We start from the raw sequence: 24,030 nt of genomic DNA, 5'->3' as shown, positions 1-24,030 counted from the left end.
AATGTTTAGCAACATTTGTTATAGACAGGCTTTTTGAGTTGCAAAATCTATACCAAAATTTAATTTAATCAAGGTTAAGTGCTCAATCTTCATATGGAATAACAGTGAACCATAAAAAGGCAATTTCATGCCTCTGTTTAAATTGTAATGGAAATTTTATCATTACCAGAGTTAAAATGGAGCCACTGCTGGTTTTGATAAATTTCCCTAAGGGTTTTGGATGTCAGAGTTGAAACAGGAATAATTTTGGAGGCAAGGACAATGCCATACCTGAAACTTTTAACAAGAGTTTTTCTTTTACTAGAGAAAACAAAAAATCATTGAGAAAGCTTTTGCATTGAAAAGAAAACCTCAAATACAAATTTGGGGTTTTATTGTGTAGCGCAAATTTCAGCTAAAATTACTTACAGCTACTAGCACTCAGTTCTAGGCTTCTGAAATGGAAGAAGCAGTACACAGTGTTCAGATAAAACTCACCAGATTGACCTTTCACCTCTACTGTAACAGTGAGAGTTTATTGGCTCCTCCTCCATACCTGCTTTATTTTTCATCTGGTTTACATATGAATGCACTTAATAAGTATGCCTCCTAGATGGCCCAGAGGACGCATTATGCATTATGTGACACGAGAAGCTAAATGCTGTGAGATTCATTTCCCACAGTATGGTGGGCACATGCTTGGCAACTGCTACTCTCTCCTCAATGTGCCGTACACTGACATTACTTTCATGTTTTCCTTGGGCCAAAACCACAAACCACTGAAGTACTGTGACCACAGCTGCCTGCAACTGACCCTGGGGAAACTGTACTGTAAATCCACAATTGCAAATGGATGGCTTTGATAGGCATGTCCCCAGAGCTCCATAGGGAACTCAGTTGTACAGACAGGACTATGCTGATTGTACACTTCTGAGGATTTCAGGTTATTCAACACTCAGGGAATTTCTACAGATGTGCAACAAGGAGCCCAGATTCACCTTTTTTCCCACCTTCTGCCTGTCTTGATCTCACAAGACAAGCTGAGAGCTCAGAGATGGAACAGTCACAACTCTTGTTGGCATGCATGTAGCAGCAGGGCTAAAATGAGATTATCAGTGTCTAAGCATGACTGGTCAGTTTTCCCCACACTGCTGAGGGTGTGGCCATCTGCTCTCAAAATCATCTGCAGGAGCTCAGTTTTACCTCTTCCTCAAATGCGGCCGAGTGAGGCTAACAAATTAAGTCCGGGAGTTCAAAACCAGACTAATCAAGGACAATTGCATAAGTGCCCATTTCTTAAAAAAAGGAGACAAAAAAAAAAATAATTCAAATGCATTCTCACCTCCACCTCCTCTGTTTACCAAATCAAGTTCTTTTATGGTTTCAAATTGAGGGTAATAAAGTGAGGAAATTGCAATATTTCCAAAAGTCAAATAAAGATTAAGGTGGGCTCTCTGCCAGTAAACCTTACTGGTGATTTACAGATATCTGAAACATCAGCTTACTCAGTTTCAGCATTTGTAAATTATGTTGACTAATGAACTCTGCAGAATAATTTTCACTGGGAGTTGAATGAGACCAAATTGTTGTTGTTGTTGTTGTTGTTGTTGTAGTTGCAGTTGTTGTTATCTAAAATACTTTAAAACAGAAATATGTTGGGGCAGGAAAGGTAATATTCACATGGTTCTCCTTAAAGACAGCAAATGCAGGTGAAGATGGTAGGAAAAGAAGACACACAAGAAAATATGCTTGTTTATTAAAATATTCCTACATCATATGCTTACCATTTTAATAAATGAATTCTTTTATTCCCCTGGAAAACTACAAATCCTGCAGCTGTGAATCCTAAAAATGTAGTTGTCCCGAATGAGTCCTTTAAAGAGAAAAAGAAACACAGCAACATAACTTTCCCCTCATCCAATGAGGTATTTATTACTGATACTAAGGTATTCCTTGCTGATTTTTTACTGATAGCTCAAATTGTTATTCTAGATTACATTTATTTTGTTTTCCTCTTCAAAACAAATTTTGGCTTCAAAATATACACTTCTAAAGGAAAAGGCAGTCCTTGCAATAAAGACCTCATTTGTCTCTGGGCATTTGAGTAACAATATCTTATGCTTTTTTTCCATCTACCTGTAGCTGATGACACCAGGGACTCCTTAGGTAGACTTAACAAATTTATTGCAAATGTACTTCTGTGTATGTCCCATTCTTAAAAGGAAGACTAACTACAAACCAGGGATTCATATCTGCTTCAACACTGATATTTTTTAAGATTTCACAATACAGTGTTCCTCTGCAAGGTGTCATGTTGGAAATACTACTGACAGACAGCATTTACTAACATAAGCTTCTGTTTTTTACTCACAGACTCTTCAGTATAATCCAGAAGAAATAGTGGTTGCCTCTCAGATAGAAAAGAAAATTTTTTTAAATATAGCTCCATTATAAAAATTTTGGCTTATAATTTTTGATCAATGATTTAGATGAATTTTGTATTAACTGGATTTTCTGTCCATCCCAAGTTCCACATCCTCATCTTGATAAAGATAATCAACTTTATTATGCCTTATGTCTTAACAAAAAAGTAAAGGGGAACAGAAACAGGGATGGTTCTGGAGCAGCAGCCACAGCACTGAAAGAAGCATGTCACGGGAGCCTGTCAAGAACCTTGCTTTGAGGTTCACTTCCACAAGACAGACAAATTTTCCTTAGGCATGGGTGATGAACTTCTGATTGGCCCCCACACTACAAGCCCTGTCACACAGGTAAAGAAGTAATTCTAAGCCAGTTATGCCTCAGTTTCTGGGATGCCTTTTGAAAATCTGCAGTATAGTTTCAAAGTAAAGTTTGCTACATCACTGACTTCACTGAGCTCTGAGCCAGACTTTCACACAGGAGCACCATTTCTAACAAAGTATATACAAAATCTTCTGTAGTTTTGTGTAAGAGCTGACTGCTTAAGGATAATCACCACCAGAACAGCTAAATAAACAGTACTGCTGTCCCAGCAGAAGAGATAACACACTAGCCAAAGCAAAAGCAGCAGTTAAAACACAAAGCAAGTCACTCTAAAAATAAACACTGCAGATGATACAGATACAACCAAGTAATTAAGAACATACAAGATAACCAGAATTGGTAATGAAGATCACCTTCTTACAGAAGACCAAAAAATAACTAAGTGAGAAGTGGGAATGAAAAGTAGGTTTTCCTCCTTGTATATTTGGCTTGCTGTTCTTCCTAAGATTTGCATATTTTGATGGTGTTTGAAAAACTGATCTGTCATGGACTATTAATGTTTTGCATTTTCTTGTCAAAATAATGCTGAATCCTGAAAATCTTGGCAAACAAAAAATATTTCAGATCTGGAGTAATTAAAAGAAACCTTTGCACTAAATGCAAAGAAATTATGGACTACTACCAGAGCTTATGCCATTACAATCTACTAAATTCTCCTGTGATGTTCTTCTGCTTCCTCTGGAGAGACCTTTTTTTTTTGACTGATGCAGAAATGTTAGCCAGTCAGTGTTCTTCTAAGGTAAGCCTTAAGCATAATATGTAGCTCCAGGGGAGCTTTTTTTAAAATTGCTAACTATTTGCACCTTGATAAAAGCCAGAGCTAAATCAATTCCATTACTAGCTTTTAACTAAATGTTAGTAAAAAGAATGTTTTATTAAAAGTTAGTAAAAAGAACTGTTACCTTGCAAGGATGAGGATCAACACCATAAGTTTCCAAAGAATTTGCTTTAAGAAGCAAGTTAAATTCAGCAACAGCTGGGCTCTGACCTCTGAAAATACAAAAGAAAAAGGAGCTTGACAGCAAAAAGAAATAGGAGAAAAAGACTTATTGACTGGAGAATTTAAATCCCTAGAGACAGAGGAAAGGAAAGTTTTTACTGACATGCAAACAATTTCAACCATGTAATGAAAATATGGAAACTTTTCATATCATTTCTTCTGCTGAATTGTACAGTGCCGGATGTTTTCAGGAAAATTCTGATGATTTTTTATAAATCCTGAGATAACAACAACAGAATTATCTCATATTTTGAAAGTATTTCTTGTCTTTTGATATATCCTCATGTCAGCTTGATTATGAAATAACCTCAGCATCTTTTTTCCACAAACTCTTGCTCCCCATTTAATTTAAAAGGATTGTGCAGATTAACAAACATTCCTTCCAGTGCAAGGTATAAACACAGCAATCATATTACACTGCCTGCTCAGATGTATGTCTAACTATAGCAGTGCCTGCTACCAACATGATAGCTCAGAATCTGTCAGCATTTCCATTTATACATCCCTATTTTTAGTGTGTCTATAATCAACAGTGAATACAGTAAAGCCTGAAACGTGACATGAAGACTTGGGGTCTAGAGTAAGTTTTATCTGATATTTGGTAACTACTGCCATTACAACAAGCTCTAACACAGATTTACAATGCCTATTTGGAAGTGATCTGTTTCAAGTATTATTTCATTTCTGTATCTGTACAACTAGAGTACATGATTTGAAAGACAATATGGTTTTATGATAATGAGCAGTGCCTAAGGCCTTTAGAATTGCAGACTTCATAAATAATTTCCATGCAAATAACAAAAAAAAAGTAAAAAAAAAAGAGCCATAAACAAATTTTTAAGGAGCACAGTGATAGTCATACTTTATTCTGCCCCTGAATTTTTTTGTAAGTCTAGCCTCAAACTGCAAATTGTACATAGAAATTGGCATTTAGTACTTCATTGTATATTGTTGTAGCATCATTTCCCTGAAAGCCTGTTACTCCCCATCAGGTAGAAAGCAACAATTATTGACATATGATATCCAGCATCTGACCCAAAGTTTAGTTTAACAGTTAAAATAACATCTAGCATCCTTGTGGACGTCAAATCCCATTTTGAACATAACAGGATGATGACCTGTGGCAATGTAAGTGTCAATAATCATTTCCGTTACAAAGTTTTAAAGTTTTACTTCACTGTTTATTGACACTACACAATCTTCACTTTATTTCAGACCAATTTTTGTGGATCTTTTACTTCTAAATTTATATATATATATATATATCTATATATATATATAGATATATATATATAGATATATATATATATATTAGAGGTGGCCTTCTTTTCTTTCCGGTTTCAGTCTCTTTCTCACCACTTGCCAGTGGAGAAGAGCATATATTAAGTGGAACACCAAAAATTACAAATGTGTATTTACACAGCTAATAGTTACGGAGAAAGCAGCACAAAAGCACTAATCAAAACAAAAATGCTTATTTTTCCACTCATTTTTTTAGTAGCTCTACTAAGCTTTTACTCCATTTTAAATACTACTAAATCACAACTTCATATGTCATCACAACTGTAAGACCATAAATAACCCCTAAAAAGACAACTATTTTATTTCATGTACCAGTCGACTGCATTTGACAGAAGTAATTAACTATTTTGACCTAAATTTCTTTGAATAGTTATGTTCCACAGTGAAAAGTCAAACAAGTAATTTGGTTGCTTATTAGATATTAGGCCTTACAAAAACAAAGGATTAGAAAACACATTTTTTAATCCACTTCCATTTGCTAGTACAAAGGAAAGTCAATCTTCTGGTTTCACTGGACTTAAAAGTGACAAGTAGTTTGCAACATTGTGATTTGGGGAATTGACATATTGAAATGGGGAAAAAACCTCAGCTTGCTATAACTATTAAAGAGACATTAAAGAAAGTATTATCAGGCTCCCCCCCATATAGCCTCTGCAACTATGATGATTTTTTGTACATCAAGTAAAACAAGCTGTGGTATTTGGGGAAAAAAAGAAGCAGAAGACATGGACAAATTTGATCTTATCCGATTACAGACTGATCAAATGGCTACAGTGCAAAGCCTTAAAAGAACATCACAAAGCACAAGAGTCAAGGACAATATCAAATGAAAAAATCCCCATTCATCTCTTATCAAAGGATTAACTTTTAAGCCTTGATAATACGCTTTTCGTGTGCGACTCAGTAATGAAATTTTTCTTACTAAATAAAAATAAAACTGTAACAAATCCTATCAGCAAAGTCAACTTTTTGTTTTATCAATCACTGTTCCAACATTAGATATGTCTTTGGTTTGCTGTGTTAAAAAGCCCTTAGGCTTTCAATATGCAACAAACATCCCTACACTAGAATTTATAGTGTACTCACTTCATGCAAGTGTTTTACAGTAGAAAAAAGGGGAATATTTAGGCAATACATGTTTGCTTTTTTGGAACTCAGTACTCTCAGGAAATTCAGGTCTCAGTGCATTTATTGCTCTTGACCTTATTTTTCCGTATTAATTCAGCATTAAGGAAAAGATATATTCTCTTTCTAAATGTTGTGGGCACTACAGCATCCATCTGTCACATGGCTAAGATATTAAACAGGACCAAAAAAATAAAATACCACTCAGAAAAGTTTCTGCCTACCATACAAATTACAAAAAGTGGATTATTGGTGAAATTAGAGTTCCACAGCTGTTAGGTATGAATTAATTATTCAACCTCTAGGAATCAATCAATCCAAAAGTTCCTAATAAAATTTTAATGAAACAAATACTTCAATAGAACACTGAGAAGTATGCAACACTCTCTGTTTTAACTTGAGGCTCATGAGAAGTATGCACTAGAGGATATAAAAGCTCTTTTTATTGCGCAAAGGGCGAGGAAGATCAACAGGGAATAACTTTCAGGGTGTGTCACAGTGATGGTCTACTTGCTTCACTTGTTGCCTATACCAATTCAAACCAGAAGTTTCTCCCCTTCATACCTTTCCTTTGAGGTATGTATCTGTTACATACTAAAGTCATAAATCTTAGTGCAAGTTAAGGATGAAATACCACAGGATTGAGTGTTAACTCCTTTTGATAAAGAAGACCATGTAGCAAAAACAGCAAAGAAAAAGCATTTTCAATGCTTCTCATCCTCTTGGTTCCTGAGTGCCATTAGTGAGGTAATTTTATTTGTCTTCTCTGATTTGCTTACTGACTTACCAAGTGCCGTAAGATACTAGTGTTAACAAACTAGTAATAATAACAATTACAGTCCACCCTTTTGCCTTATCTCTATGTCAAGAAAATGTGCTTGCTGCAGAATACAATAGCAATACTTTCCTAGAGTATGTCCTGTCTATGTTTAATTTCTGCACACTTGCGGTTTGAAAGGTGTATTAATGTCTTTTAATAAAAGAACACATAAATATGTACATAATGGTCTGGCCTCTAGAGACATTACATATTCACCTCCCTGCAAACCAGGGACACCAGCCATAATGCTTTAAACAACCCAGGCTCAGTCTCCATCAGCCACTCCTTGCCCTGCCCTGCAATCTTGGACACATTTCACTGTGATCTGAGGAGAGACAACAGCAACAATTTCAAGAAGGATGTCCTCCTATTAAATAGTCTTGCTGTTATATCCCAGAGCTTGTAAAGGACATCTCCCAGCAGAACTGAGTTACCTGGGGTTACTTTTAACCTAAAATAATGCTAGAACTCTGCTAAAGAATCAGCACGCTTAGCTGCACTGTACACTGAACACAGAATTGCTTACCCCATGAATAAGTATTTGCTGTTGCATCTTTAAATCTTTTCACGTGTAACTGAGTCTCCAATTTTTATAAAATTAAAGTGCTAATGGTCTTGATCAACTTTTGCTTTAAGCTCAGAATATTTTGGCAGATAGTGGAGATGTTTTAAAATAAAGTCTTTTTGCTACTATTTTATTCACAATAATGGTGCTATGCAGCATTGAAATAAACCTGCTATGATTGCTAATGTTTTAGTTGTAGTGCAAAAAATAGCACAGTGGTGGTGATAATCTCAAAGAAAAGCACTAAATGACGACACTGGTAAATGAAATTACACTGTAGGCTGTAGTTCAGTTTATCAGAATAATAAGGCCAGCCACAGCACATCGCCCACATCTCGTGGGGAGATGCCAGCGGCGCATCTCCCCAGGAACTGCCCAATCTGGCACTGGCAGAGGAAAGCCTTTAAATGTGTCTGTATATAGAAAGAAACATTATCATCTAGGAAGTAAATTAATTGCTGAAGATTGTTGAAATATACTCAACTTAGCTGCAGAACACTTAAATATCAATTTTAACTTTTACTGCAAAGTTGTTTTTCTCCCAGACAGATAGAATCCCAGTAAAACCCAAATAACCACCTTAAAACAATAATCAAACCCTTTTACCGAGTCTATAAAATGCATGCATGCTGTGATGGTATCTAGCACTTACATAACTCCTTCAAGAATGTTTCAAATTACTTGTGTGCCTTCAGAGATCAGACTGAGATGGTGTCTCTGAAGTCTGTGTTCAGACATTTGTATTTCAGCTTTACTTCATAAATTGATGCAGTGACACAGACAGCTTTAAGTGCATTCAAAGACAGAACACATTTGCAAAAGAGATGCAGTTTTAATTTATCTAATATTAATTTAAAATGTATTCCCATGATACAGAGAAATCTACTAAGCTTTCTAGTTTTATTATCAGAATAGATTAATATTTCTGGTCCAGACACATCTAGCCCATAAAGCCTTCACCAAACAGAGGAGAGGTGAGGAGGGAGGACAGTGGCAGAGGAAATAGTTTCTTCCAGCTCATGAAGAAATTGGTACATTTTAAAATTTCACACAGACATCTGAAGATATCAGTGTGTTAAGTATGCAGAACCTGAATCCAAACCTCATTAGACAGGCAAAAACTATCATGATAAAAGAAATGACATTTGCAGATCATGATTATGACCACTCTTCCCAGGGAATAAAGAAGTAAAAAAATGTGGCACATGTATGAGTGCACATACACACAAGAAAAAGTCTCTCCTAAAGCTAAAAAATTATCGATGTTGCCATAAATTTTACATTGTTTTCATCTCATGCAGATTATCCTTTGTATTGAATACTTCCTGGAATTATATAAATAGAAAAATCACAGGTATTGATTTTTTCAGTTTTTCAAAAGAGAATCAAAAAGACAATTCTTTTGTCTGTGAAGTTCCTTTCCCTAGATTACAACTCCTTTCTCTAGGCTACCACTGCCTTTTCCAATAAATTCCCACTCAGGGGAAGCTGTGCCTCGCCATAAAGCTTCTGGAAATATCCTCTGTACCATGCAAACATTCATCGAACAGAACACTTCACTCTTACTATTTTCTAGTTAGTGAAACCAGTATTACAAGAATAATTCCATGATTTGAATTGGTTTTAAGCACACTCCTGTCAGAAGAAATATGGTTTGGAAGAAAAAAGCTCTGAGGAAATTGGCACACATGGAATGCATTGGGGAAAGGACTTGGCGACTACATTCCAACTGTCTCTGATTCATCCAGGTTACAGCTGATACGAATTCTGGAGCAAAAACACTGGGAAAATGTAGCAGAACAGAAACAAATTATTCACTTATTACACCACACACAATGATGTTTTGATACTTGGAGAGTTAGTTCTTTTTCAGGCAGTGATAGTAGCCAACATATAGCCTGACAGATAAATCTAAATGACTTCACTGGGAAACTCGGGCAGCATGCAATACCAAAGCTGAAGTGAAGACACTGGTCTCAGCCCTCCAAAGTGCTCAATATCTTTTGTGTAACTGGGAACTAAAAAGACTTTGGGCCCTGAGGCCTGGAAGGCACTTATCCCTGCAGTAGCCCAAGCCCTGCTCTGCTCCAGACATTCCCCTCAGCTCCACATAAACCTCAACAGATCCTTGATCCCCAGAAAAGTGGCTTCTATCTCCTGTAACATGACTTGCAAGTTTTGGAGCATACTGTCTGTCCTTTCAATTGAATTCCCTTAGTATATACAAGGCTGTTAGATACCAAAGAGATTAAGGCACTGCTAGAAGCTAAATTGAAAGTGTACATGACTGGGCCACCAGCACTATGCATGAAACCATATAATATAAACTTTTAATTGTGAGAAGCACTTAAATGAAACAAATCTGCCTTTTTCTGGACTAGCTAAATCAAAATTTAGTTTCAATGCTTTCTAATGTATTCAATGTATGCTGAATTTCAATGTATACGGCATGCAAGAAGTTGTTGAACCTTGAATGAAATTATTTTAACACCCACAAAGAAAAGCATTTTCTAGCAACCATTGCTGAGTCTTTTAGGACAGCCTCCCAGACTGTACTCAGACAGTAACATTTATAGACATTCATAGCTGTAGTTTATAGCTTGCCAGTGACTCCACTGACAGCTGCACAAGAGCTGGAGAGCCGCAGCGGTCGAGACTGGGATAACCTGTGCTCCTGCTGACACCATTGTAAAAGCCACATGGAAGCTGATTGAATGGCTAAGGGAACACAGTAAGAGTCAAAGGAGCACAGGAAATTGAAACACTCTTAAATCCTCACTGAGTAGTTACAATGTAGATCATGCAGCAAAGGATAAAAATGTTATATGCCTTTCCAAACAAATTTAAACAACACTTCTCATTTAGCTTGGATCAAAGACAAGCATTAATTTGGTACTCTGGTTTTCAAGAAAATACTCCCTTTATCTTAACATTTTTGAGATAGTTATTATCAGAAAATGGCAGTGATTTCACACCCTCAAAGGAAAATTTTCTTCTCCCAAAAGACAGTCTTTCACATTATGATTCCTGCAAATAATTTGATACACAAAGTAGAGACAAAAGCCTATTCAGTAACACTCAGATATCTTAAGCCTGCATCCACATTGACCATCCAAGGGAATAAAAAAACCCATATACTTACCTATATGAGTTCAGCATTGAAAACAGGCGTTTGAACAGGTCATGTAACTTTGAAAAAGTAAATATTTGTGGGGAGCTTTGAGGTAAATTCAAGGCTTTTTACATAACTTTTCCATATATATGTGGTGCAATATTTCATATCAGAACTAAAAATGGAATACTAGTTTTCAGATGGCATATAAAAATACTTGATTTTCAACCAGTGAGTTCTTAAAAAAAAAAAGGAAAAAAAAAAAAAGACTCCCACTACCCCCAAAAAACTACACCCAAAATCAAACATAAAAAATACAGAAGAAAAACTCTACCAAAACTTTAGTCCCATATACATAAATTCCCTTGTTAGGGTCATATGTCAATATTTGCCTTTGAAATCTCTATTTCCTCTGGTGCCTAGCCTCTGGGAGCTCTGGCTGAAAGGTATCTTTCCAAAACTAGGGAACTTTATCAGAGTAAAAAACTCTGTTAAGGGACATAAGACCTTATATCAATTTCATTAGAAGGTATTTTTTTGTTATGTCTTTTATTGTGTTCTGTAGCTCCCCCTCCCTTAATGAGGGAAGAATAATTAATTAAAATTCACAAGACAATCACAACTCAACAAACCTGCCATGAATTTCTGTCTGTCACATTTATATTTTTGCAATTAAGTGCAACAGCAAGTCACACAATGACAATTATATTTTGTTAAATCCAGTGATTACCTCGTAGCCAAAACCAATAAGAAATAATGATACCCAGTCATACATCTGCTTTATGTAATTTTAAAAAAGGCTGCTAAATAACACCAAATGAGTCACTGGAAGCTGTCACAGTACCCTACTGCTGCTTCTGAGACACTCCCCTCTTGATCTTCATGCTCCTTTCTAAAGCTAAACTCTTCCATCTTTCTGTAGGACAGGAGAAAAGGTGGGACCAATGAACAAGTCTTAAGGACATTGACACAGGATTCAGAGAAGAACTGGCCTCTTCCAAGTCCCAGTGCTTTGGTGATATGGGAGCCTGCTGCTGGAGAGAGATGTCATCATCTTTGTTTGTTTACACACATGAAAAAAACAAAGACTCTGGCTTACAGAGCTGAAACTGAGAGGTTAAAACTCTGAAGGCAGATGAGTAGCAGCTAGATTAAAAAGGCTCTTAGTCTCATCTGTTCTTCTCACATGTTAGCTGTCAGCTAACATGTCACTCGAGTATCTTGTAAGAAAAGACCTGAGGGACCCCTTGCTACTCTTAAAAATACTCACTGAGCAGCATAATATTAATTGTTATCAGAAAATTTGACTTCCTGAAGAATGCATTGAAACACATGCTAATCAATGCCAGAGAGAAGCCCGTTTTTTCCTTATAATTTTTTTCCAGCTAGTTATACCAAAATCTGATAATCTAGCACGGAACCCTCTCTATATACTTCATTATATGTCAGATATGTTTTATTAACTTGTACTGCTGGAATAGAGATCTATGGAATTAAATATCCATAAAATGGTAAAACTTCCGTGATTGGCAAATGTCTGATGTGAAAAATGTTAGGGGATGATCAGTCTGGGGAAGACAAAGAGCTGCAGTGGGAAATTACCAAATAACAGCTACCCAGACAGTTCTGAAACTGCCTTTATTCTCTGATAATAGAGAAATAGGTAAGGCACACAAGATGCTGACATAAGCAAAGAAAACAGAAAAGAAAGATAGTAGTTCTTGAGGGCTGCAAAGAGCTACAAGCCACTGAGCTTAAAATTCATAACATACAAACTGGTAAAATATAGAATAGAAAAAAAATTAAGGAACGTATATGTGGAATATACTATAAAACATAGTTATGTCTCAAATGCCTCTTGAGGTGGTTTTTCTGGGGGGTTTGTTTGTTTTTGTGTTTTTTTTTTTTTTCGTAGGAACCAGTGGATCCACAAGCAAAAAAAGTCATCTGATTTCCAAAAGGCAGTAATGAATGGTGTCCCTTGACAAGACTACTGAAGAAATTCAGGGACATCCTCGTGTGCTGAGCAACCACTGATGGAAGGAATTCAGGACCTGGAGAATCCCACAGGGACCTGTGTGAAAGTTTGTAACATTTACTGTCACAGGATCAGACAGATTACATCAACAGGAAAGGGAATTTGAAAGATGAGCTAAAAATGTATCTGGTTATTCATAACAGGAGAACTAGATGATTGCATGCACAAAGGATGTGCAGAATTGCACATTTATAAAAAAGCAAATCAACACAGAAAATGTATCTCTCCCAGTGTTACAAAATATAAAACCCACCAGCACTCACCCACTAGCTTTACATCTCTTCTCCTAACTTTAAGTAAAGCATGAGCCTGTTCTTGAAAGACTCAATTTATCAGACTTTTCAATAGCACCTTGTCTTAACAAGGTGAAATATCTTGTTTTTAAAGGTTGAATTTATCCTTTGGAAATCTGTAGACACTGTAGGGAAAAATGCTGGCAATAAAATAAGTTATTCTTATTTTAAAATGTTGTTTTATGGGTCTGTGTACTGTGCAAGCTGAACTGCTTTAAAAAATGTTAGATAATAAAACATTTAAAACATGATTTCACTGAAAGAAATACAAAGAAAGTATATAAGTTTCAGGGGAAAAAAAGAGCTTGCCATTAATACTGGCAAGCTTATTGTCATTAGTGTTGAACTTTACTTGAAAAATATCTTTTATAGGCTTCTGGAAATAAAAAGTGTTTTAAGCTTTAACTCTCCTGAAAAGGAATTTTTCTCCTTTCTTTGCATATGTTGAAATATGAAAACAGAATACAGGGTAAGCAAGTGCAAAGGGCCTTGTAATCTTTCAATAAAAAATGTCCTTCTAGATTATGTAATTAATAACTTTATTTCATTTGATTTTCTGCACATCTTATGCCTTTCTCTGTGTTCTGAGGACCATCCTCAACTAAGCAAGATGCTGAGGGCCTCATTAACTCTCCCTCTAAACACTCTGCTTGTCATTCACTAACAACCCTGAAGATGGTATAGTTGCACAGCTCACTGCTCCTTCTCTTCTGAAACTCATTTAACTTAAAAACCAAACAATTCACTAATCTGTTTTCTCCTTTGCCTTTTGTTGAAGTACTAAAAGTTTAGGACAGAAAAAAGAGCATGCAGAAAGTTCTGTATCTCACCTCCTTAGTCTTCCAAGGAAGTTACTTAAATACATTTCTGTGCAATTCACCACTATGTTAACCACCTACAGATAAAATAACCTAATTATAGTTTCAATCAGGTCAATATCTACCAGGAATTTTAGAATTGCATTACAGACAGAAATTTCTGAGCAAAAAACATGTGCTACCTAAATGAAAGATGTTATTCCACTAATCAAGTAGAGCAGCTCTGATCACGAGAGCTGTTCCCACTAACCAGACCTACATTTTCAAGCAAATGAAGTCTAAATTACCAGCAGTCATGCAGGAATCAACTATGATTAATGAAAGTTAACAGGCAAAGAAAACCCCCTAAGCTAAAACCACATTTTCAAATACAGCCTATCAGACAGCACATTGGTAGAGCTTCTAGTATAATTCATGGAACAAACCCACTACTTGGAAACAGATAAAAGTATTTCTTAGCTGTCTCTTTATCAAACAGCATTATAAATTACCTGAATTCATTTTTATGCATTTCAGCTATTTTCTTCTCAAGCTTTTGTGACTGCTTCGGAAAAATCTTAAAGTCACTGATGTAATTCTCTGGGTGTTCATCAGGATCATAATCACCAAGCTCAGCTGAACAGATCCAAAACACAAAACAAAACAGAAAAATTGAATTGCAACATTAATTAATAGGGAAAGAAGTCAGTAAATGCACTGTAATTCAAGGTACTTCCACGCTCAGTAAGAATCCAGTATATCTCAAGAAATGCTTCTTTGAGGAATTTATAATTAACTGAAACAACAAAATCGTTATGCCTGTCACTTTAATCAATGAGTTTCAAGAGAAGTTCAATGGTTTATTAACTACTGCATTAATTAGCAATAGTAAACTACTTTATGTGGCAGAAAATGCTCAGTAAAACAGAAGCATTGGCAATGTTGCCCTTTGAGTATCTATTTTTCAGGTACCAACCCATTATCTAAAAGAATGGATTCCTGATTCTCCCCTTTTTCACATGATTTATGTACACTGGCAGGGACTGGCCCTAATTCTCTTCTAGCAGAGAAACATAGGCCACAATGTTAATCAAGGTAACGGGCAGAAATTGATTTCTCTTCTAAAAGATGTGTCACTTAGGTACACAAACCTGACATTTGGTGTTCTAAATTTCTCAATGAGCCTCATTTAATAAGGGCTGGGCTCAGTTTGGGTTTGGATACACTGCCTTCTAATGCATTAAGAGTTTTGTTGACCCTAAAGCAGAATAAAGGAAACTTTCAGACATATTGTTTCCCTAGTCAGACACATAGATGATTATTCCTCTCTGTACAATTCAAGACATCTATCTGAATTTGGTCCTAAGGAAATGATGGAGAGAGAGAGGGGGGAAAAATAAGTTAGGAAAAATAAACTAAAATTTCTTTCCCCTTGAATTACATCTTCTATTTTTGTCAGAGATTCTCTCATCACACAGGTCTTCTTCAACATAAGAAAGGGTATCAAATGACACTTATTCCTGCTTAATTCAAACAGAATAGGCTACATTTCCATTCAGGATTCAGAATGGAGTTTTTCTCTTCTGGTAAGTGGAATCTAACAATGATGCCATATTTCTTCACTAAAAAGCTAAAATAACTTGTTTGGTTTACTTTTTTAAGCTCCACTTCATTGTCTAACTGGCTGACTTACTTACAACTCTTCACAGTGTATATCAATTCAGGGAAACAGTACAACAACAACAAATTACTGCTAGCTGTAGTCACACAAGTTTTGCACTGCTTATTTGATAGAACCAACATATGAGAGAAGTATTTAAAGAAGCCTGCTGGTCATACTTACCTTGGACTATACAAGCACCCAAGTAGGCAGCATCAGAAAAGGAGCACAGCAAACGGCCATGGAAAATGTCCCTTTTTATTTGTAGATATAAGAGGTATCTGAAACAATTTTAAAAATTAAGAAAAAATGTGCTATCTTTTTGTAACAGATTTAGCATATCAGTGGGAAACCAGCCGTGCAACTATTTTGAATCTTCCTCTTGTTATTTCAAATGGCAGGAAAAAGAGGCAAAACACAACCACAAGAAAAAAATAGAGGTAAATAGGTTTTTTTTTCAATAACAGTGAAATAATAAGGGCAAAAATAACAAAACCCCACATAAAATGTGATAGAACATGTTTTATTTAAAATATATCTATCACAATGCTCATTAATAATTGAAATAAATTATGGTAATGTAAGCTTGTTTGAGCACCCCTGTTCTCATTATATACAAGTTTACACAAGGAAATCTTTCTCTTACTGTAGGCAAAATAGCACACTGACCACAGTGGAGATTTTTTCCTCTTCTGGTTTTGGGGGGTTTTTTTGGTGGTTTGTTTTTGGTTTTTTTTTGGGAGGGGGGGAGTTGTCTGGGGGGGGGGGGGGGGGTTGGTTTTTGGTTTTTGGTTTGGTTTGGTTTTGGTTTTTGGATTTTTTTAATCTGTAAAGAATGCCAGATGAAGTTTGAAGGGAGCAATAACTTCTTGAGGCCTAAACAGCCACAGGCATGGGGCATCTGCCTTGCGGGGGGGTCACCTCTCCCATTCATCTCTTTCTCTAAAGAAATGGGGAGAAGAAAACAAAAGGTTCCTTCTACCTGTCCTCTGCCTTTTACCACAGAGAGCTTCTACCACTGACAGCTTCTTTCCCAGCACCTAGCAGGTTACAGCCACACCATTCAGCTGCTTCACCCCTCTGGGAAAATAATCTATTTATACATTGCTTCAACTAGACAAAATCTACCATCTAGAGGGTTCTATCAAGACTCAGGGGCTTCTGCAGACCATCAGGACATTCCTTGATGCTGCCAGTCCTCTCCAACCTTCAGCAACATACAGCTTGGCCAATAAAAAGGTAGTTTATGATTAACACCAATGTCAGACATATTTTGTCCAAGCTACCTTCTTCTGTTGCCTGGTCATATCATGAGCTTTTGCAACAAGAGCAAGCCTGGAAATACTATCTGAAGGGCAAGAGAAACTTTTTTCCTTTCCTTGGATTTTTACTGAATACAATAAATGGGATACAGTTATCAATGAGAAAAGCAATCTTCTTTCATTGTGAACACATCCCTTCATTGCATTGCAAGATCTACAGGATCTTTTCATTTCAGGGCAATGTCCAGTAACAGCTCACAAATTCACTTCTGTATGTTGGTACTGCTATTCTACAGGTAAATCCCAGAGGAACTACCTGTAACAGTGCACCAGAGGCCTCAGAGAGATAAAGTAAAAATTCTTAATCTGCAATGACAGTGTACCAGAAAAGGTTCAGTATATTGATGTAAATACCATATATACTTTGGGCAATTGAATAGATCCTACGCAAAAAAATTTGGTAAGATTTTCCAGGGTGAAAAAATGGGATGCCATTCTCCACAATCAGCAACATAAGAAAGAGGTGGACTTGCTGGAATAAATCCAGAGAAGAGCCACCAAATTGATCAGAGGGCCGGAGCACCTGTCCTATGATGACAGGCTGAGATCTCCAAAGCAAGAAGGGCAACCTGGAACAGGGCTAAGACTTTAGAACTCTTTCAAATGAAAAAGATACATGTATTTTCAATTGAAAGGAATTTTTGCACATTTTTACAAAGGCTCACTAAATTTCAGACATTTCCTGTAATAGTGATGTAGTAATTTATGACCCAGGTCAGCAAAAACTTATGAAAAAAAAGCCTTGACTCATAAATTCACTAAAGTGTATTTATGTACTTAAAACTGCATACACTTACAGAAATAACTTGCAAAATAACTGATTTTGCTTCTTCGTGTGTCCTTCCACCATAGCTGTTTTTTCCATGCTCTGGCATATCCTTATAACCTGATTTAGAGGCCTAAGTATCCAATCTTAATAAGAAGCTAGTAAACTTATGCTTACATTCACAAATGTGTCTCATTGGAATAACCTTATTTCCATCTATCATCTGTTTGCAGTACAAGTGACTCAACTTCAGGTCGGCCAAACCTTTCCTTCCATGCAGATTAAGGGTCAGCAATATCTATTCTAGTTTTTAAGCAGTCATCATGACCCTCAGAGACCATGTTGCTAGCTGCTAAACAGACAATGTTTCTATTTTAAGGTGTTCAGTGAGGCAAGAAAGCTTTCCCACAGCCAAACCTTGTGATTTGGCCACATAGTGGTTTTTTACTTTGTTCAAGTCACTTAATACAGTTTATTGCCATAGCAAATGTATCTCCCAGTGTTGTTGCAGTCTTTCCAGCTGGCAGATATGGTCACTTCCAGAGATCCAGTAATTCTTCAAAAATTGCTATCTCAGAATGGTGTCTGACTTTGACTCACTACTCTTTTCCATGGTGCTTTGTGTGGTGCAGAGTGGCAGAAGGCAAATGAATGTGTTTACAATATTCCTAGAGTGGGTATCCTTCTACCTAGAAGAATTTTTGAGTTCTTTATGCATATTATTCTGAATACCGACTTTGCATTTTGTCTTCCACAGCAGATATCATCAAGTACACTGTGGGAGCATCGGTTTCCTGCCAAAGCATATTAATCTCCACTCACTAAACACAAGCTACTACGTACAAGTATGTAATATCACAAATAAGAGAACATATTTTCTATGCTTTGTAGAGCCATGAAGAGAAAAGGGCTGAACATGAGGCAGCAGTGTGTCCAGGTGGCCAAGAAGGCTAATGGCATCCCGGCCTTTATCAAGAACAGAGCGTCCAGAGGGACTAGGGAAGTCATTCTCCCTCTGTACTCAGCACAGGTGAGGCCACACCTATAGTCTTTTGTCAAGTTTTGGGGTCCTCACTTCAAAAAGGACAATGAGGTGCTGGAGCGAATCCAGAGAAGGACAAAAAGACTGGGGAAGGAACTGGAGCACAAATGCTACAAGGAGCAGCTCAGGGAGCTGGGGTCGTTTAGCCTGGAGAAGAGGTGGCTTCAGGGGAGGCTTCAGAGGAGACCTTATTGTTCTCCACAGCTGCATGAAAGGAGGGTGCAGCCAGGTGGGGCTTGCTCTCTTCTCCCAGGCAACCAGTAACAAGAAAAGAGGACACAGTCTTAAGCTGCACTGAGGAGGTTTAGGTTAGACATTAGGAAGAATTTCTTCACAGAATGGATGATTAAGCTTTGGAATGGGCTGCCCAGAGAGGTGGCAGAATCACTGTCCCTGGAGCTGTTTAAGACAAGGCTGGATGTGGCACTCAGTGTCATGGTCTACTGAACACAGTGGTTTTAAATCATAGGTTAGACTCAATCATCTCAGATATCTTTTCCAACCTGATTGATTCTGTGACAGAAAAAATAATTATATTAGCTAAGATATGTTGCTTACTTATTTGCTAATATATAAGACAGATTTTGATACATTTTGAAATAAGAAAACTCATCACTCTGAAATCATGAACTCAGGATACAGAGGCAGCCAAAACAAAGCCAAGAGAATGTTGGGCATCGCTGGGAATGATATTGTGAAAAAGACAGAAGGGAATTTTGACAGTACTTAAAGCTCTGAAGTAATCACACCTTGACTTTTTTACCTAGCTCTGGTCCCTTCAGCCTGAGTAGGACATAGCTGAACTTGATTAACAGAGAAGAACTAAAATGAATGAGAAAGCAGAGCCTCTCTTACAGGGCAAGATGGTGATTAAGGGAGAATAAGAGAGAGTCTTCTGAAATCATGAGGTAGTGGGAAAGGCAAATGAAGAACTGCTATCCAATGAATCCTCAACACTAGAGCAAGGGGCAAGTCAGTGAAATCAGGAAGTTGCTTAAGGTACAGGAAAGAAAGCATCTGACATAGCAGATAGTAAACCAACTGCCTCAGAAGATTGTGAAGAAAAACAGTATTACCAAGTACAAAAAAAGAATGATTACACAAATGTGAGCAAAATATACAGAAAATAATACTAAAATGAATACGCAATAATTTAAAGTCCTAACATAACAATTCCAAAACCCTTTAGTGAATTTGGATAAGAAGAAGATCATCTATTAGATTTCTTGTTTTTTGAAACAGTAGGAAAGCTCTGTTCATCATAGCCTGGCTTAAACCCATTTGTAAAACAGACACACATGACAATAGGCATGTCACACTAATGTCAGTACAGCACTTGCCCTTTGTAACCTATCTGATCAGTCACAAGCCAAATTCTAGTTAAGGAATTAGGAACTGGGGGTATATCTATCATGATTTCAAAGCATAATCTTCATCCAAACACAATAAAAAGGAGGATTCTACTTCTCTTAAAATGTCTAACACCAGAAGTAGTAGGAATCACCTTGTTAGCATATTTGAGAAACTGCATTATTAGTTATGTTAACAGGCACCTGTAGAAAGAATTACAATTCTTGTTCTACACCTTCTGAAGAAATATACTAATGCTAAGGACTCAAAACATAATGAAGGTGTCAGTACTCTATATCTCCATTCTGAACCTATACCCCTCCTATACTGCCAAAATCATGGATTCCTGGTAATAAAAAATGCCCCAAAACACCCCGAACTATTCCTTCAGAAAGAAGTACTTCATTTTATGCCCTGGGGTGGGGGGTAGGAAGGTGACTTTAATAACAGCTTTCAATAATCTCAAATCTCTGATTTCTGCAGTCAGGGTTATGACTGCCACTAGCACCTAGCAAGACATGGGTTTGTCCCCCTGGCTTCAGAGCTGGTCAGTGCCTGTATGGTCTTTCCTTCGGAAAAGGGTGATAAATTACCATCCCAGTGAGCTTCTTGACAGCACGGGCTACTGGGGAAAAAAAAACTTTATTGTTACTTAATAATTAATTTCACTAATGAGTAAAGTGGACAAAGGAGTAGTAAAAGACAAGATTGTTTTGGCTCCTGGCTACATGAAAGTCCCACTACAGCAGGGGAACAATCTTTTCTACAAAACATCATGACTGGACTGCATCTTCTCTGCCATTCTGCCTTTCCCTCAGAGGACCACAAGAAGAGGTCTGAACATGTACAAGATCTCTTCTCCCTTAGGTACAATCTCTACTAAAAAAATGACCCTTCTTGTTAATTTTTTCCCTACTCTGAATGTTATCTGCAAGCCTGAGGTGTCAAGTGCTCTTACTAACAAAACACTCACTTTTAAGATTTATGCTATTCGATCTGATTGTGACTGCAATACCATTAAAACTATAAACTCACTTGGCAACTGCCGAAGTGTCCTTGACAAAGCCAAAATAGACGAGTGGACTTTCATGGATATCAAAGCATAGCTATGACTGCACACTTCCAGAAGAGCAGAGCAGGGTACCAGGAAGAGCAGAGGTATTCCTAAGTGATGTCCGGAACAGGGCTAGCAGCACAGGCCCAGCTTGTATGAACTCACCTTAGAACTATTGGTTAATAGCACAAATATATTGCATGAATTTCCAACTTGCAAATAAATCACTTGATATTGAGGCATTAAGAACCAGATCCATTCAGGCATTAGCAATCACTGTCAAACTCAACTGGCCTCCTGCTTCTGGAGGGAAAAGCACCAGACCCTTCCAGCACGTGGCAATATCAAATACAGCTGATTGAGACTGGGCTAGACAAACACTGAGTGTGCCATGTTTACATACCCCAAGTCTTTGTCATTTTATGTGACTTCCAATTAAACAATTTCTTCATCTGCTTTTCCTGCTATACTTGTGAAACTGATTTATGTCAGACTACTCATTGAAGAACTGCTTCTCAGATTAGGAAGTATGGATTAGGGAAAAAGGGCATGATGAAAGCAAGTTGAAATAATACATCTTTGGTTAATTCCACCAGCTATTCACCCATGCCCTCCTCTAGAACTGTTTTTTTTTTCCTATAATAATCATGGATTACCACTGATACACTATTATCTGTAGCATTTTAGAGCATTCCTTTAGGACCTCAAATGACTTTATAGTCTCTCATTTTAATTATTCATACACACTAAAATATAGGGATTTGAAGATAAGAGAGCATGAGACCCTGGGATTCTTTCATAAGAAATAAAAATCACTGATTTATTTATTACCTAAACAAGAACACCAAAAATAAATAACAAAATAGAAATCTTTGCCCAAGTATGATCAGTTTTTGGATCTATCTGTTCATATTCCCTTGGTTGTTCACATCTTGTTCATGTACAACATCTCAGGCTTTCCCAGCTGTAGGCTCTGAGCTGTGAACAAGAACAGGAAAGAATGGCACAGAGCAAAATATCTGTGCTTTTCATAGAGTCTGCTGGGATGCTGTGTATGCTGTGCATTAAGTGATTTCTGCAGGTTTTTTTTTAATTTCTTCACAGCAATTTTTTATCTTTGCATGCCATGCCAGCAGAACAACCTTGGGCATTATAATAAATATCCTTTTTTCTGCACACAGTTCAATGCGCAGCAAAAGAAAACCTCTCCCCATCAAACTATCATGCTTTCTGGAAAAACAAAGGGAATTAACCAAAAAGAATTTTTTTATTTAAAAAAAATTAAGAGAAAAGGAAATTAACAATAATATCAACACTGTATGTATTCAAGGCCTCTATCCCCAGTCTATGCTTCATTACAAATGCTGATTTAAAAAGGAAAGAAACTGAAATTATGTTTTACAGGCATGTGTGGCAGGGGACAGGGGAGATGTGAACATGTGGTGTCGTGTTGCTATTGCGTAGTTATGAACTGGCGTTTATTACTCTCATTAGATATGCTCAATTGTGCCAGTTAAATGCTATTTTCTAAAACTGAAGGACTTCACACCATCTGTAAGTGACAGATAACCAGACCTAGAAAGCCACAGATGTAACATTTAGAAGAGCTGATATCCTCCACATACCACACATGGAGCAGAACTCAGACCATCAGAGATGGCCACAGTATAAAGGAGTGTGTTGGGTTTGCATGGCTAAGCTTTGGTAACAGTGGGGATACAGGGGTGGCTGCTGTGAGAAGCTCCTGGAAGTTTTCTCCACGTCCAGCAGAGCCAATCCCTGGTGGCTCCAAGATGGATGTGCCGTTGGCCAAGGCTGGGCCAGTCAGAAATGGTGATGACACTGCTGTGATAACAGATTTAAGAAGGGGCAGAAAAAGCGATAGCACAAATGTAACTGCAGCCAAAAAAGAGCGGGGTGAGAACATGTGAGAGGAACAACTCTGTGGGCACCAAGGTCAGTGGAGAAGGAGGGGCAGGAGATGTTCCAGACTCCAGGGCTGAAATTCCTCTGCAGCCTGTGGTGCAAAGCCTGGTGAAGCAGCCATGCCCTTGAAGACCCTGCAGATCCACAGGGATGCAAGAGATCCACCTGTAGCCCATTGAGAAGCTCCACACCAGAGCAGGTGGATGCAACTTTGATCATGGGGCAACTTTTTATGGCAACAGGCCTTCTAAAGTCAGATGCACTCCATCTCTCTAACACGAGCAAAAAGATTCTAGCTCATGAGCTGGCAGGGCTGATTGAGAGGACTTTAAACAATGTTTGAATAGGGAAGGGGATGAAAACGGGCTCTCCAGAGATGAGCCATAGGCAGAGTCAGGGGTGAAATCAGCAGCCCAGATGATGTGCACCTACACTAGTGCACACAGCATGGGTGACAAGCAAGAGAAATTGGAAGCCATTGTACGGAAGGAAAGCTATGATGTCACCATCATGGAAACATGGAGGGATGACTTTGCATGACTGGAGTTCTTCAATGGATGGTTGCTTGCTCTTCAGAAAAGACAGGCAAGAGTAGGGGTGGCTCTGTATATTAGGGTCCTGGCCCCTTACTCACTTGGCAGGTCCTTGATGTCTGGAAACTGGCCAGTGTGGCACCCATCCATAAGGGCCAAAAGGAGGATCCGGGAAACTACAGGCTGGTCAGCCTGACCTTGGAATCTGTCAAGGTTATAGAACAGATCATCTTGAGAACCATCACATGGCACCTACAGGACAGCCAGGGGATCAGGACCAGCCAGCAAGGGTTTAGACAGACCAACCTGATCTCCTTTTATGACCAGAGATAAAGATCATGTGGTGACCCACCGGCTGCATGAGGAAAAGGCTGTGAATGTTGTCTACCAGGATTTCAGCAAGGCCTTTGACACTGTCTCCCACAGCACTCTCCTGGAAATGCTGGCAGCCCATAGCCTGGACAGGAGCACTGTGCTGGGCTAGGAACTGGCTGGATGGCCGGGCCCAGAGAGTGGTGGTGAATGGTGCTGCATCCAGCTG

The 24,030-nt window shown here is 37.8% G+C and overlaps 1 protein-coding gene across 5 annotated transcripts in view; it reads right to left on the bottom strand.

Annotated features, from left to right (window-relative positions):
• FRMD3 (FERM domain containing 3) overlaps positions 1-24,030 on the bottom strand; it is a 129,227-nt gene that overhangs the window by 21,682 nt on the left and 83,515 nt on the right. For 4 of the 5 annotated variants that reach the window (XM_038124015.1, XM_038124016.1, XM_038124017.1 and 1 more), the window contains 4 exons: positions 15,680-15,777; positions 14,349-14,472; positions 3,687-3,774; positions 1,764-1,852 (listed from right to left, as the gene is read on the bottom strand). In XM_038124015.1, the coding sequence (XP_037979943.1) occupies positions 1,764-1,852; positions 3,687-3,774; positions 14,349-14,472; positions 15,680-15,777 (399 nt within the window). Of the gene's footprint in view, positions 1-1,763; positions 1,853-3,686; positions 3,775-3,887; positions 4,922-14,348; positions 14,473-15,679; positions 15,778-24,030 lie in introns of those variants that run through there. The other variant, XM_038124020.1, reaches the window with a different exon arrangement.

The sequence above is a fragment of the Motacilla alba genome, chromosome Z (genome assembly GCF_015832195.1).
Source record: "Motacilla alba alba isolate MOTALB_02 chromosome Z, Motacilla_alba_V1.0_pri, whole genome shotgun sequence".
Taxonomy (NCBI): Eukaryota; Metazoa; Chordata; class Aves; order Passeriformes; family Motacillidae; genus Motacilla; species Motacilla alba.
Note: the sequence above shows the minus strand (reverse complement) of the source record. Positions and strands in the feature narration are given on the sequence as shown.